The sequence below is a fragment of the Zea mays genome, chromosome 4, assembly GCF_902167145.1.
Source record: "Zea mays cultivar B73 chromosome 4, Zm-B73-REFERENCE-NAM-5.0, whole genome shotgun sequence".
Lineage (NCBI taxonomy): Eukaryota > Viridiplantae > Streptophyta > Magnoliopsida > Poales > Poaceae > Zea > Zea mays.
This window is the reverse complement of record NC_050099.1, coordinates 6,468,246-6,482,798: the sequence shown is the minus strand read 5'-3', so window position 1 is coordinate 6,482,798 and position 14,553 is coordinate 6,468,246. Positions and strand designations below refer to the sequence as shown.

Here is a 14,553-nt window from a genome sequence, read left to right as displayed (position 1 = left end):
TTATCTTTTGATGTGAAAAAGGTGCTCATTTTCTCGACTCCTCATCGGTGAGATCCGGTCGCTGGAAGGCAGTTACCGATGGGAAGTTATCCTCAAAGCGGATGCACACAAGTTGTGGCTAGGCTCGTGGTAGTAAATTCCTGCAATAAAATGTCTACTACATATACATGTCCATTAGGACGTGCCGGGCCAACCTGGCTCTAGCACGACTTGGCCCGGCACGGATATAACTGGGCCGAGCCCGGCACGCCAACAGTTCCATGCCAGGCCGTGCTGCACTGTTTGTTGTGGATTAGGCCTAGGCCCAGCACGCCTACCACTTAATCGGGCCGGGCCGGGGGCACAATTTACAAACCGTGTCGGGTAGCCCATCAGCCCGGTAAAGTACACAAATTTCAATATAGTAACAACAATACACAAATTTAGATGACAGTACACACATTCAAATAACATAATTCTAGTATACTAACAAAATTAAAGTACATAAATCTAGAATCTACAGAATTCACAACATTCAGATAAGAGCACAACACTAGTGAATAATAATGGAGCCTTAGTGCAATATGCTGCCTCGTTAAAAACCTTCCTAGGTAAAAACTCACACCTCGCGAAAACCCTAGGAAGGAAAAGAGTACAGCCAGCTCCTTTTAGGTTTTAGTCCAAATGTCCAACAGTTCATGTCCAGGTCAGGTTCATAGACATTACAAGAGGTATACAAAACAAATAAACAGAACTCATCACTACTTGCTTAGGTCTTCATCCAGGTACGTAGCATCAAATGTAGCTTCAAGTTCTTTGGTTTCCTTGTCCACTGCGTGCTGCTTATGCCGATCTCCTAGTTCCCGATCCTTGATGCAAGAGAGAACATCCACCATGTCTGTTGTTAGGCATCGTCGCCGCTCCTCGAGCACCATGCCAGCTAAACTAAATGTAGACTTTGAAGATATAGTGGAGGCAGGAACAGTCAAAACATCTCTAGCAAGTATTGAAAGAATAGGATAAGTAATCTTATGTTGTTGCCACCATTTGAGTATATTGAAGTCAGGTCCAAACTTAGCTTCAGGATCACTGTCAAGGTATGAAGAAAGCTCAGACATAACATTTGTAGAGGTTGATACTATAAGAGTCATCATCACCATATATATCATCACAAGCCTTTGTGGCATTACCAGAGCCACCTGATGGTTGGGGATTGATATTCAAGCAAACCTCACCAAACTTGAGTTCATAGATCTGAAACATCCTAGTTAACTTGTTACAAATAACTGAATGAAATCTGGAGTAATCGGTATTAGTTAGATAATTTAACCATAGAAGAACTTTATGGAACTCCCTCATCGTAGCTCAAGGATCAAGAATGAAAGAAATGCATAGAGAGTAGGGATATCCCTCCAGTATTTTAGAAACTTTGATTTCATAGGAAATACTGTATTTCTTAGTTGTCTGTCATTCTCATATGTATTTAAATACCAAAAACAGAGAAGTTAGGAGGTAATGGAGGACAGGAGGGGACAATGGTAGGTGGTAGAGGTCCTATCACCTGCGCTGCGCAGCCGGAGCACCAGATTCGCCGAGAAGGGGAAAATAGAGCGGAGATCTTGAAAGATCGACGATTAGGGTTTCCAAACAGAGAAGTTAGGAGGTAATGGAGGACAGGTGGAGTAGCTAGAAGGTAGTAGAAGGCAAGAACAGAGAGGATAACACAGACACAGGCACACAACACTAGAAGTCGATACCTAGAGCAGATCTCAAACCTAGCAGCGGAGCAAGCGAGCAACGAGCCAGCGATGGAGCACCAGACCTAGAACCAGAGCACCAATTGGGAGGACGAGAGGAGCTCCAACGGTCGAACCTGGACGCCGAGTCATTGAGCACCGATCGGAGCAGGAGACGACGACACGAGCGAGTCCGTCTGCGAGAGGCGGCGAGGGAGGCAAACTAGGGTTTCTCGAACGGGCGCATGTGTGTGCGGACTGGCCGACTGGGGATGGCCAGGCGATGGGGGCAACCGGGCAGGTGTACATGCGCGCCATAGCAGGCTGGTGTCGAGCCGTGCATGTTAGCTGGGCCGGGTCGTGCTTACACCATGGCCCATACATGCAGCCCAAACACGGCCCGTACATCGTGCTGGCCCAGCATGGGCACGCCATCTACTAGGTCGGGCCGTGCCGGGTTTCTAGCGGGTCGGGTTGTGGGCCGGCCGACGGGTCGGCCCATGTGGACATATATACTACTACATGATGAATTGAACTAGCTACTACTACTAGCACAGCCGACACAGCTGATGATGGTCTGCATGCCTCAACTTGCACGTAACTTGCACGTCGGCTGTCACAGTCACACTGCCAAACGTGAAAAAGTATTTCCCAGGGAAAAAGCATCGAAAACCGGCCAGGATTTAACGAAAACCGTCCGAGAGTAGTGCTGCAACTTGGGTCGTGCCGTGCCGGCCCGGCACGAGCCCGCCGTGCTTCAGGCCTCAGTTAGTCGGGCCTAGCAAGCACGGAATAGAATCGGGTCGTGCCTTACCGGGCCTGGTGAGTAGAAATAAGGCCCAGCATGGCCCTAAAACACGACGGGCTTCCGTCGGGCCGTGCTGGCCCAGGCACGACACACAATTCAAGTGGAGCTTGGGCAGTCCCGATAAGCACGCATCGGCCTCTGCATCTCGGTCGTCGTGGCCCGTGGGGAGATCAGGAGATGGCCACTGGGCTGAAGGCCTGACGCTTGGGAAGATGGCGCTTGGGGAGATGGTCGTTGGGCGCCAGGGAGATCCGGAGATGGCCGTCGGGCACCTGCCTGGCGTGCGCGCCTGCGCGGTGCGCTCTGCGCATCGTGGCGTGGGCACCGAGCACAGTCAGGCACCTAAGCTGAGATAGGGCGTATCTCACGGAGGATGCGCTCGACGTCCTCGACGGGTTTGGCGCTGCTCGTGGCCGTGGCCGGGTCCGCGCGGTTGCCGAGGCTGCCAGCGATGTAGACGAGGTGGCGGTTGACGAGGAGCGTGACGAAGGCGCAGAGGAACCGAGGAGGAGGGAAGGAGCGGCGGTTGGCTGGGCGGTGTTCCTAGTCGCGGACTCGCGGTCGCGGTCTCGCGGAACGGCGGAAGTCGGAAGAGAACGAGCGGACTAGCGGAGGAACCAAGGGAGGAGGAGAAGTAAAGGGACCGAGAGCCGCCGCGGCACCGCCACAGGAACCGAGCAGTCGCTCAACCCTAACCCTAACTGAGAGCCGCCGCCAATAAATATCGCGCTAATAAAAATCGTGTCGGGCTGGCCCGAGCACGGCCCACGAAGGCGTGCCGGGCTACTTGGGCCGTTGGGCCACAAGCCGGAGCACGGCCCAGCCCGTCTAACGTGCCGTGTTAGCCCGGTTTTTCCTAATTCGTGCTGGGCCGGGCTGCGTGCCTTCCATTTCGTGCCGAGCTCGTGCTGGCCCAGTAAGCACGGCCCAAACTTGCAGGACTATTCGAGAGCAACGAAAATCAGGGTTTTCAAATTTGAAGTAACAAAGCGCTCGAGATTTACCAAATTCAACGAATTTCTAGCGATTTTTCGTTTTCGCAGACGACCACCGGAAAAATGCGTTCAAAACCTGCACGTACTAATTCATCAAAGAAGATTACTACGTACGTGCATCGCTTTTGAGAAACGAGCAGAGCAACCTGCATTGTATGAAACTGGAAACCGTTGGCCATGGCTACTCAGAAGATCAAAACGGTGGCAAGCTTGGCCAGTAGCTCCTTGAGAACAGCAGGGCAGCTGGCGTTGAGCACCTCGAAGCCATCCGTCGTCTGAGTGAAGGAGCCAAGGTTGCCGCTAGAAGAGAGGAAACGGAAGCACGCCTCCTTGAGCGCAGGGCAATGGTGTCGGTCAGCTAAAACCAGCATCGTGGCCACCGAGTCCGCGCGTATGTGCTTGCACAGCTTCTCCTGGCAAACCAGCTTCATCCTGTCGACGCCGTACCTGTCCGCGGCGGCAAGCAGAAGCTGATACTGCACCATGGCTTCATCGTCGTCGTCGTCGTCGTCGTCGCCGCTGCCAGTCTCCGGCGGCAACGAGTCGGTGTAGATGAAGGCCAGCAGGGCGCTGAACACCTGGGCTTCCATGTCCTCAACCGGTATGACGACGCCGGTGCCCTTGCTGCTCTCCATCATCTCGCCGAACAGCTGCGCTCTGAACACGGGCGACCGCGCCGCGAGCACGCACCGGTGCGCGGAGAACGTCTCGCCGCCCGCGTCGACCAGCTGGAACGTGACGTCCGCGCCGTCCTTGCGCGCCAGCAGGTCGCCGAGGTGCCGGTGGAGGTCGTCGGACGGGGGCGCCGCGACGAAGGCGTCGCCGTCGCCGGCCGTGGCCGCGGCGAAGGGCTTGATGGCGATGTCGCAGCGGACGCGGAAGCAGCGGCCGCCGTCGCTGTCGAGGTAGTACTCGTGCCGCTCTAGGTCGTCCCTGGTGAGGAAGCCCGGACACTCCCACTGCCACATCTGCTGGATCAGGCAGTTCTGGAACAAGGTGGCTCGGGTCCTGGACGGCACCGGCAGGCCTCCTCGGTCCAGCAGGCTGAGCTTGAACGAGGCGTTGAGGGGCTCGCGGGTGCTGCTGTAGGGAAGAGAGACGGTGAAGGACGCCGTACCAGCAGCGGGGTCAGCGGAGCAGACGCATCGCCAGTGGTAGCCCTGTATGCAGGGAGACCATGAACAGTAGTCCTCGTCCAAGAAGGCAGAGCTACGCTCGAGCCGGGCGGCCGCGATCTCGAACAGGTGGTGCTCACTCTCCATAGTGGTACGTCTCGTCTCGAACTCGACGGCGGAGGCTCAGGGTGCTCGTCGTCGGTGGTGGTGGATGAGGCGCCCGGCAACAAGTTATATATACTAGGTGTTGATGGCGTAGGGTCACAAGTACGGATGGACGGCTGCCGATGAGATGAGGTGTGGGGCTGCTGAGCTGCTGAGACCCTGAGCACCAGACCAGAAACAGTTTGCAAAGTTGCACGATGTGCATGCAGCTGGTTGGAAGAGGGAAAGCTCAATGGTGGTAGCCACCATGTGACTCTGAGAATAAAGGAACGCCGAAAGTGCTTTCATCTGATACCCTAGCTGACGCTGCAATGGTGCTTTATTAGTCAGTACGTACTAGTAATTCAGTAAATTTTAAAGTTTCTTTTATTTAGAAGGAAAGGAGACATATGCACATCTTTATATTTTCGTCCAAAGATTCCTCCTCCCTCTTTAACTTTTTTCCCCGGATGCCCCTATAGAAATAGGGAACCCATCAGGTATATATATATAGGCTTTTGGTGCACATATTAAATCACAAGCATCCATTTTAGATCTAACGTCATTCTGCACCTCTTGTTACTGTCATGTATATTTTCCAAGAACATCCCTCCATCATCCTTCTCTGTTTTCTCCAAAGAGCCCCCTCCCTTAAATCTAAGATGGATGACAACGATTCAATATCATCGTGATTGGTTGCCGGCCTCGCTTCTGCCCGGCTTGTGCTAGCCTGAGCCGATAGAAAGGCTCCAGCCTCTCGTTTCCACGCATGCTAGACTACTAAGAAAATACCTTTGTTGTACCCGCACGTACAGATTAGGCGCATGCTATACAAGTAAATAATCAGAGGCACAAGCACGGTCAACACACGTGCTTGGCCTATGCACCGTTGGCCTGGTAACCAATCACACAGTATTGACCTGTTTGTTTGTTTTACGCCAGCGTGCATATGCACCCGTGGAATTTTAAAGCAAGTCGTGTTTGGTTGACTGCACTTTATGTACTGGTTCAACAGATGTAATTCAAGGGCTGCAATCAGGCTGAGGGCATACGCGGCTAGCGGACGTATGCCCGCGTGTAGGCGCTGCCAATGCAGCGGCACACAAACCGATGTAGAGTTTATGTGTGTTTAGATTTAACCACTACACCGATTTTATATTCAAGTTCCTCATATTCTTGCGAACAAAACTATACCACACATATTGTATAATATGTGGAGATTTATTCATAAATTTTTCTCTAGTACATGTTCTGATATAAACAGCCAAACAAAGTCTGTGTCTGGTCTGCACGTGTCTGTATGAGCAACCAAACAAAAGCGCTTACATGAACTCATTCTGGTTGTATCAATACTGGCTAAGATCATACGAGCCAGGCTCAACTTCTAAGAGAACCAAACACACCCTATGTGTTCTATGTGCATCTTAAATGGTCATAAGAGACCATTTGGGACGGCTCCCACTCTGGCTACTAGACAGAGCGCTCCCAAACACGTCAGCTAAAACAGCTCATTGGAGGGAGCAGGAGTCGGTTTAGCCCATGAGGCCTTGTTTGGCAACGGGTGTAAAAGCGAGTATTGAGGCCCAATACATGTCCCACGTGTAATCAGGTCCACGACGGGAGCATGTTCCCTGTGTGGCCCATATTTATCTTTGGCAAATCAGGTGTTCAAGTGTATTAGGGTCCTATACACGCCAATACGCCGGGGATAGAAAAATCCCCACCGAGGCGTGGAAGACAGCCTGTCGTTCTCGCGTGGCGGCGTCACTAACCCTAGATCAAGACGAGTGCATCCACGGCTCTCCACGCCGCCGCCGATCTCGTCGAGAGGCATCCACGACTCTCCACGCCGCCGCCGATCTCGTTCGTCCAGCGTGTGAGTTTTACTTCATCATGTACTGCATTTCTTCCTGTTCTTGAGCGTCGGCACTGGCTGGGCGCCGGCACCTGTGCGGGATGAACGAACAAGAGAAGAGAATAGACGACACGGAGAGGGGGGAGGAGCCGCGAGGTGCGAGAAAAAGGAGGCCAAAAGCAGCCGCTGCTGCCTTGTTGGTTGAGTGGCACGGATAGGCCAAAAGCAGTCGCTGCTGCCTTATTGGGTGAGCAGCACGGATCTTGATTTCACGCATCTGGCAGGGTGAGCGGCACTAGAAAAGCAGCTCCAGCTAGCAGCTACTAATCCTATAGCCAAATATTGGCCAGAAGCGTAGTCAATGGTAGAATGGCTGAAAAAGTTATTTCCTCATGCGTTTGTTTTTCCGACTGCAATTATTTTCTAATCCTGTGTTTTCCTTTTTTTCTCTGTTTATGAAATAGTTATTTCCTCATACATGTTAGCAATAATAATTAAGTTTTGCATATACAATGACTCTTAACCTTTGATTTGTTATATTCTGAAATTTATTAGCCCATTTTTTTGTTTTGTATGCTATGATATCAGATTGCATTGTACCAAGGATAAGAAAAATGGATCAACTAATTAGGAATAGAAGAGAAGAGGAGGACGAGGAGTTAATGCTCTTTCTTTTCCCTGCTCTTTATTTAATTAGTAATAGAGGGAGAGAGAAAAGAGCAAGGCATGCTTCTATTCTATCTCGCAAGGAGAGACTTAATGAGATTCTCGAAGGACATGAGAAGAATTGTCTTGTCGCATTCCGTATGGAGCCTAGTATATTCAAAGATATAGCATCATTTCTTAGAGAAGAACACATCCTACGTGATACAAGGGGTGTTACTTTGGAAGAAAAATTGGGAATGTTCCTTTTCATGTTGTCCCATAATGCTAGTTATGAGGATTTACAACATGAATTTAAACATAGTGGTGAAACTATCCATCGACACATCCAATCAGTTTTCCATATAATCCCATCTCTCATGTATAGATTTGTGAAGCCTGCCACTGGAATTTCAGTTCATTGGAAGATTAGCATGGATGAATGGTTCTTTCCTTACTTCCATAATTGCATTGGAGCTATTGATGGAACACATGTTCCAATTACCATTTCAGCAGAAAAGCAAGCTCCCTATAGGAATAGAAAAGGCACACTAAGTCAAAATGTAATGTTGGTTTGTGATTTTGACTTGAACTTTACTTTTATATCATCTGGTTGGGAGGGATCCGCTACAGATGCTAGGGTTCTAAGGTCTGCGCTACTTGGAGGATTCCATGTTCCTGAGGGAAAGTATTATCTTGTCGATGGGGGATATTCTAACACACCATCATTCATTGCACCGTACCGTGGTGTTCGATACCATTTGAAAGAATTTGGCCATGGTCACCAACGACCAAGAAACTATAAGGAATTATTTAATCACTAGCATGTTTTATTGTGGAACCACATAGAGAGAGCAATAGGAGTTTTGAAGAAGCGTTTCCCCATTCTAAAAGTTGGAACACACCACTCAATTAGGAACCAAGTGAAAATACCAGCTGCAGCAGTGTTGTTCCATAATATTATACGGATGCATAATGGGGATGAAGATTGGTTGAATAGCCAAACAAGTAACATATCGCCAGAAACTTTTGTTGATCTTCCTGGAGGAGACAATTACTATAGCAATGATGTCGTGTCGCTTAATAGCCAAGTGGATAATGGGAACTCTGTTAGAGATATGATTGCATTGAATATGTGGAATGATTATAGTCAACATCGTTCATGATATATGTAAGTCTCACTTGTTTGGATGTTTAAACTCATATATTTCTATATATGTAAGTCTCAATTGTTTGGATGTTTATATATGCAGCAAGAATGTTTAGAAGAGGATCTCCTAGGATGAACCTGATCCAAGCTGCAGCTATGCAAAGAGTATCCCCTAGATCTACTACTAACAAGCGCAAGAAGAGAACATCACCAAAAGGTACTTTGTTACCTATTCTTGCTTATTTTATACTATCACCTACTCATTTGCTTTATTTTCTTGTCATAGTTGGTCGTCTTAGAGCAAACTGGAATAGTGGACTAGAAAAGGGTTTAGTTCAAATTCTTCAAGACCACAACAATGACTGTTATAAGGGCCAAAATGGGTGGTCATCGGAAGCATGGAATAGAATTGTCAAGTTATTCCATGAGAAATTCCCTTATGTCACATTTACAAAATGTCAAATCCAAGATAAAGAGAAAGAGTTAAAGAGAGACTACAAGGCTCTTAAAGAGGCAAGACAACAAAGTGGGGTATCATGGGATGAGCGGTTGTGTAGAATAGAGGCAAAAGAACCCATTTGGAATAACCTCACCACTGTAAGTTAATTGTTTCTGTTATAATTTTTATCCAGGTGTTAAATTCTGTTGAAATCTGGATTTTTATTTTGATTATTTTTGTTATAATTGACTAACTCAAGTGAACCACTTTCTTGCTTTGTTTAGAGTAACGAGAGACTTAAGAAGTTTCGGACTAAATCTTTCCCACTATTTGAGGCTTTAGGAGAGCTACATGATGGTATGTTATCTATGTTTTTCTTTATCTTAGTATTGAGCCTCTTATTTTTATCCTAGTATTGAAGTCTTAAAGACTTACAACGCTTCTTGGTTTAGGGAATATTGCTGAGGGAACCATGAATTTTACTTCTATTGAGCCTTCTCGACCTCCAGTCACACAACCTTGTCAAGGTGCTGCTACACATCCTTCTCAAGCTGCTTTTACGCTCACACAGCCTTTTCAACCCGCTTTCACACAACCTTCTCAACCCGCTTTCACACAACCTTCTCAAGCTGCTTTCACACAGCCTTCTCAAGCCGCTTTCGCATAACCTTCTCAAGCTGCTTTCGCACATCCTTCTCAAGCTACAATCACACAAGCCATTTCTAATGAAGATGATGACCTTAGAGTATTAGATCTAATAGCCCCTACATCAATGAGCAAAAGGGCAAAAAATGTTGGTGCTGGTAGTTCAAGGACAAGAATTGACAAGCGTGGACAAGATGGGAAGGTGGTTGAAATGATGGAAAGGTTTCTAGAGATGAAAGAAAACAAGATGAGGTGGAGAAAAGGGTGACAACTAATGCAAATGAGGATGATTTCCCTACTACAACATGCATTGCTATTGTGGATGGAATGGAAGAGCTTTCTGATGATGAGAAGGTTGATGCTTATGATGTGTTTAAGGACGCCCAAAATAGGGCCATTTTCATGACTACCAAAGATGCTACACGCATAAAATGGTTGAGGAAGAAGATTGCTAGAACATGATATGGTACTGATCTTCTTGTTATCCCTCTTATACTGTTTACTAAATATTGTTTGGATATTGAAAGTTGGGATGTTTGCATCAAATACTCTGATAGCAGCAAAATATAGTGTTTAACTAGTCTTCTATGGATGTTTCACTAGTAGCAACAAATACATGCCAAGAAGTTGGGAAATAGTTCATACTATTATTAGAAAATAGTTCATACTTTGATATTATCTTGTCTAATCCCTTTTGTGATCCTTATCTCCTGCAGTAAGTAATTTTTCCTAGCTCACAATGTGTCTTTGTTTTGCAGTGTTGTTTGAAACTTGAGGGCTCAAAGAAAATGCAACGAAGAATTTGGAAGACCTTGAAATTATTACTAGCAATTGTTTGAAAGCAATCTAGTAGGCGAACTTTCAGTTGGAACATGTCATAGCACTTGTGAAATCTTCATTTTTTATAAGCACCTATGAATGTGATCCTTCTTGTCATTAAATCAAGACTACAAAGATGGATGTTTATTTAATTTGACATAAGCACCTCTGAATGTAATACTTCTTGTTATTAAATCAGGACTAGAACGATGAATGTTTTTTCTAAGCACTTTTGAATGCTATGTTAATTTGCACATTCGATGTGTCATGGTCTTTAGTATTTGTGCTAATTTTTCAGTGCTATTTTAAATTTCAATATGAATATTAGTATTTTTGTTTTATTTTAAATTTCAAATATGAAAATTACAATACTTATTTAGTATATAACGCTAGCAAAGCATATTATAATGTTTTTATAGTGATGGCAAACAGTCAATATGTTACACTTGTACTTATATGGAAATCAATACACGTGTGTGGGGATCGGTTGGAGGGGGATTGGGTGGCTAGACGGGATCCATCTTATACACGGGTGATTTAGGTCACATGTGTATTAGATCCTACACTTGCCAAACGAGGCCTGAAGCTGGAGCCCCCAAAAACTCGCTCCCGCGCCGCTCCACGCCCAGCACAGCCACCACGCGCAGCCTTTGTACTTTGTAGCCACCTCAAGTGGTTCACATTTACATCTAGGGCCACACAGATCATTGACTGGAAAGTCGGATCCGTGACCGTGAACCAAGGCTTTCCCAATGGGAAGAAACCATATTTTCACCAAAATATGTTGCTTTTCCAATATTAGTCCATAAAACATTTTTTCACCATAATATTCCTTTGTTGTAATATTACTCCTTAAACTATGTTGCTTTGTCTAAGTCATAGAAATGCTCAAGAAGTCAGCCAAACCAAGACAAAGAAGAAAAGCCCCAAAAGAACTTAATTGTGCTGCTCTGCGTTACATAAAGAAGGATTATTCTTGCCTTGGATGGGTTAGTGCACCGAACCAGTTTGGTGGTGCATCGGACCAATCCTATGGTGCACTAGATCCATTACACAGAGATGATGTTTCTAGACTTCATGGAGTTGGAGCATCGAACTTCGGTTTAGTGAGCACCGGTCCACCCGTATACCCAATAGCCGGATGAGTTTCCTCAGCGATCGAATGACGTAGCATCGACATGGCAGGTCCAATGGTGCACCAGACCGGTCTAGTGTACCTAACAAGTTGATAAAGGGATCAGAATGGTCACTGAATCTATAGGCACGGTAGAGGTTCAGTCACTGTAGCAGGTCCGGTGCATCCATAAACTATGCAGTTTGGGAACTTGTCCCAATGGCTATTTGGGTGGTTGATGGCTATAAATACACCCCATCCAGCTCATTCAATACATTAGAGCTAAGCAATAAATCTAATACACTAGAGCAACACTCCCAAGTGATCAAAGCCTCCCAACTGCCACAAAGAAGAGAATTGAGCAAGTGATGGCCATCCGAGTGTGAATTGTAATAATGCCTTGTGAAGAGTGCAATATAGAAGAGTCTGTGCTGCATTTTTGTGATCTTTGAGCTTGGAGCTCTGACTCTGATTCATTATAAAGCTAGCAATAGGCTTCGACGTGGAAGGTACCTTGCGGAGACTTTGGTCTCTCAGTCAAGAAAAGCAAGAGGACTCAAATTTGATCTTTGGGGGTCACTTAGGAGAGTTGCAAGAGACATGATCCCTTGTGACACCTCAATGGAAACATAAGTTATATTGGAAAACTGAACTTCGGTAAATAAATCATCGTGTCATTTGTGTTTGTTTGTTTGTTTGCGATTTTATTTTTCTTCTTCCTCTCTAAGTTCTCTTGCTTTGATCCTCATTCAAATCCTTAAGTGTTGCTTCAAAGTTCATTCAGCACATTTGCAAGAGAAACACTTTATTGCAAGGTAGAGCTTCCCTTTATACTCTGATTAAATTACTTCTTGTTCTAACACCTAATTGAGGATCAAGCTTTTGTTATTAAGTGATAAATTTCAGATTTCACCTATTCAACCCTTAGGTTCTTGCTTGTCATGCTCTCCATATACGATAATAAGCATTTTATACAGATTTTGTATAGTGTATTTCTGAGAAATAGTACAAAGCAAGCAGTCGAAGCAGTCGAACTCGTGGAGGAGTCGGCTTTCCTCCGTTTTGTTCCTCATTGAAGACTATCTTCTGAATACGTCTATCAAAAAGGTATCATATCATCAATGTCATTGTCGTCGTCGATCGCAAGATTACAATCCAGAAAGTTAGGGTGCTTGCATCACACAGATTATTATAGGCAAATCAACCGTGCGCATCAGAAGGAAATGGTTCTTTTGATCATAGACAAGCAAATGAGTGAACTTAAATGTTTATTGGTACACACACAGTCACACACACACATACACTGAATTGAAATTGAAATTAAAAATAAGAAACGGTGAATCTGCAGAAAGAGCACATGCTGTGACCGAGAGGTATTTATTAGTTGGAGTTGAGATTGCTCTTGCGTAGCTTGCGCTCGTCAGAGAGCTGCTTGGCGAAGTCAGCTAGCGACTGTGCATTTGTGCCCTCACCCTCGCAGGACTCGTACAGCCCTGTGTCGATGTTCACTCTCGCCACTGGCTTGTTGAGCAGCTCCTGGCCGATCGATATCAGAGACTCCATGTTCTCCTTGGTGGCGATGTCCACGGACGATGCGTTCCCAGTCAAAGTATCATCCTATACATAGTACATGGGTTTTTTTTAAGCTGGTGTCCTTTTTGTTGGTGTCATCATTTTTACTTTTAGTCATTTTTTTCTCAGTTTTCCCTTAGTATATATTAGCAAGAACAAGATATATATCTATATGCATCAGTATATATATCGTACTCGTACCTGGATGCGAAGGTACTTCTTCTCGCAGTGCAGGGCCTGAAAGAGGATCGACGCATGGATGTCAACCATGTCGGAACTGGCATGCGAGAAGATGTCGATGATCGGCGTGAAGCCGCCGTTGTAGAGCCACTGGATGAGGCCCCACTTCGCGCACTGCTCCGCGGTGTACTTCTCCGCCTGCTTGGCCGACCCGGTGCCGACGGAGATGATGAGGTAGTTGGTGTACTCGGTGGGGCTGCCGGCGTTGAAGTTGGGGTTGCGGCGGTGCACCTCCTTGGTGAGCATGGACATGGCGACCATGGTGGGGTTGTTGGCCGCGACGCCGCCGTCCACGAGGTGGTACTCGCGGGGGGGCCGGCCGTCGGTGGCCTCGGTCTTGAAGAAGTGCGCCGGGAAGTAGGTGGGCGCCGCCGACGTGCTGATGCAGATGTCGGAGAGGTGCGCGTTCTTGAGGGTGTCGGTCTTGGCCTCGTACGTCGAGAAGATGATGGGCTGCAGGGACTTGACGTCGAACGCCGGCACGATGACGTTGGTCACCGTGTCCGCCACCCTGACGTCGTGCGTCAGGCTCTTGATCTTGTCGTGCAGGAACACGCCGTCGTACTTGGGGCCCCGCACCAGGCCCAGCAGGTTCCTCAGCGGCGTCAGCAACCCAGCCCTGCATATGCAGTGAGTGCAGCACCATTAGGTAGGATCGATAGATGGAAGAAGAACAGAGATGGATGAGCATACTTTTTCTGTGGGAAGATCTTTGGGCCGTTCTCGAGGTAGAACGTGGTGAGGTCCTTGGCGGCGAACAGCGGCCGGTTGTTCTCGTCCGGCGCCGCCAGCATCGACGCGAGCAGGGCGCCGGTGCTCGTCCCGGCAATCACGTCGAAGTAGTCGGCGATCCGAGCGTCCGGGCCGTCCAGCTCCTGGAGCTTGGCCTCGAGGTACGCAATGATGGTCGCCGGGATAAGGCCGCGGATGCCGCCGCCATCGATGCTCAGGATCGTGATGAGCTTCCCTGTCGACGGCGGCGGCTGCGGCACGGTGGCGCAGTTGGCCGTGCCTCTGCCAATGCTCCCCATGTGTGTCTGAAACTTAACTGGACTAGCTGCTAGACTGAAGAGAATCCAACCAACAAGTAGTGCTCCTCGCTTCTGTGTGTTTCTTGGGTGTCTCGTGCTCTGCTGGATCCGCTGGCTCTGGCAAGCTATTTATAATCCAAAGATGGTCGCAACAGGATGAATGGTGAAAATAAATGAAAGGTTTTAGCTCAGCTTGAAGGTGCACGTTTTCTACATGACTTATTAATAGCTCTCTCTCATTCGAGTTACACGCCCGCAGCAGCGATTGG

General features: G+C 47.4%; 3 protein-coding genes across 3 annotated transcripts; 1 reads left to right on the top strand and 2 right to left on the bottom strand.

Moving 5' to 3' along the window:
- Positions 1–3,505: 3,505 nt before the first annotated feature.
- LOC103652779 (BTB/POZ and MATH domain-containing protein 1) lies at positions 3,506–4,994 on the bottom strand. The gene has a single exon (XM_008679741.4). It carries the CDS (start codon positions 4,778–4,780, stop codon positions 3,704–3,706), a length of 1,077 nt encoding a protein of 358 aa, XP_008677963.1. The 5' UTR covers positions 4,781–4,994; the 3' UTR covers positions 3,506–3,703.
- Positions 4,995–6,473: 1,479 nt separating this feature from the next.
- Positions 6,474–10,583, top strand: LOC103652778 (uncharacterized). The gene is made up of 6 exons (XM_020552440.1): positions 6,474–6,653; positions 8,528–8,641; positions 8,711–9,021; positions 9,148–9,220; positions 9,316–9,974; positions 10,267–10,583. Exons 2-5 carry the CDS (start codon positions 8,533–8,535, stop codon positions 9,528–9,530), a joined length of 708 nt encoding a protein of 235 aa, XP_020408029.1. The 5' UTR covers positions 6,474–6,653; positions 8,528–8,532; the 3' UTR covers positions 9,531–9,974; positions 10,267–10,583.
- A 2,074-nt stretch (positions 10,584–12,657) lies between these two features.
- LOC100284823 (uncharacterized) lies at positions 12,658–14,553 on the bottom strand. The gene is given in 3 exon segments (NM_001157718.1): positions 12,658–13,058; positions 13,215–13,872; positions 13,947–14,553. Coding segments are annotated over 3 exon segments (1,233 nt in total). The 5' UTR covers positions 14,285–14,553; the 3' UTR covers positions 12,658–12,821.

Excerpts from the sequence above, each read along its gene's own strand:
- LOC103652779 (XM_008679741.4), bottom strand. The coding sequence starts at position 4,780 with ATGGAGAGTGAGCACCACCTGTTCGAGATCGCGGCCGCCCGGCTCGAG.
- LOC103652778 (XM_020552440.1), top strand. The coding sequence starts at position 8,533 with ATGTTTAGAAGAGGATCTCCTAGGATGAACCTGATCCAAGCTGCAGCT. Across the intron at positions 8,642-8,710 it reads GAAGAGAACATCACCAAAAG|TTGGTCGTCTTAGAGCAAAC; the intron begins GTACTTTGTTAC and ends TTCTTGTCATAG. Across the intron at positions 9,221-9,315 it reads TTTAGGAGAGCTACATGATG|GGAATATTGCTGAGGGAACC; the intron begins GTATGTTATCTA and ends TTCTTGGTTTAG.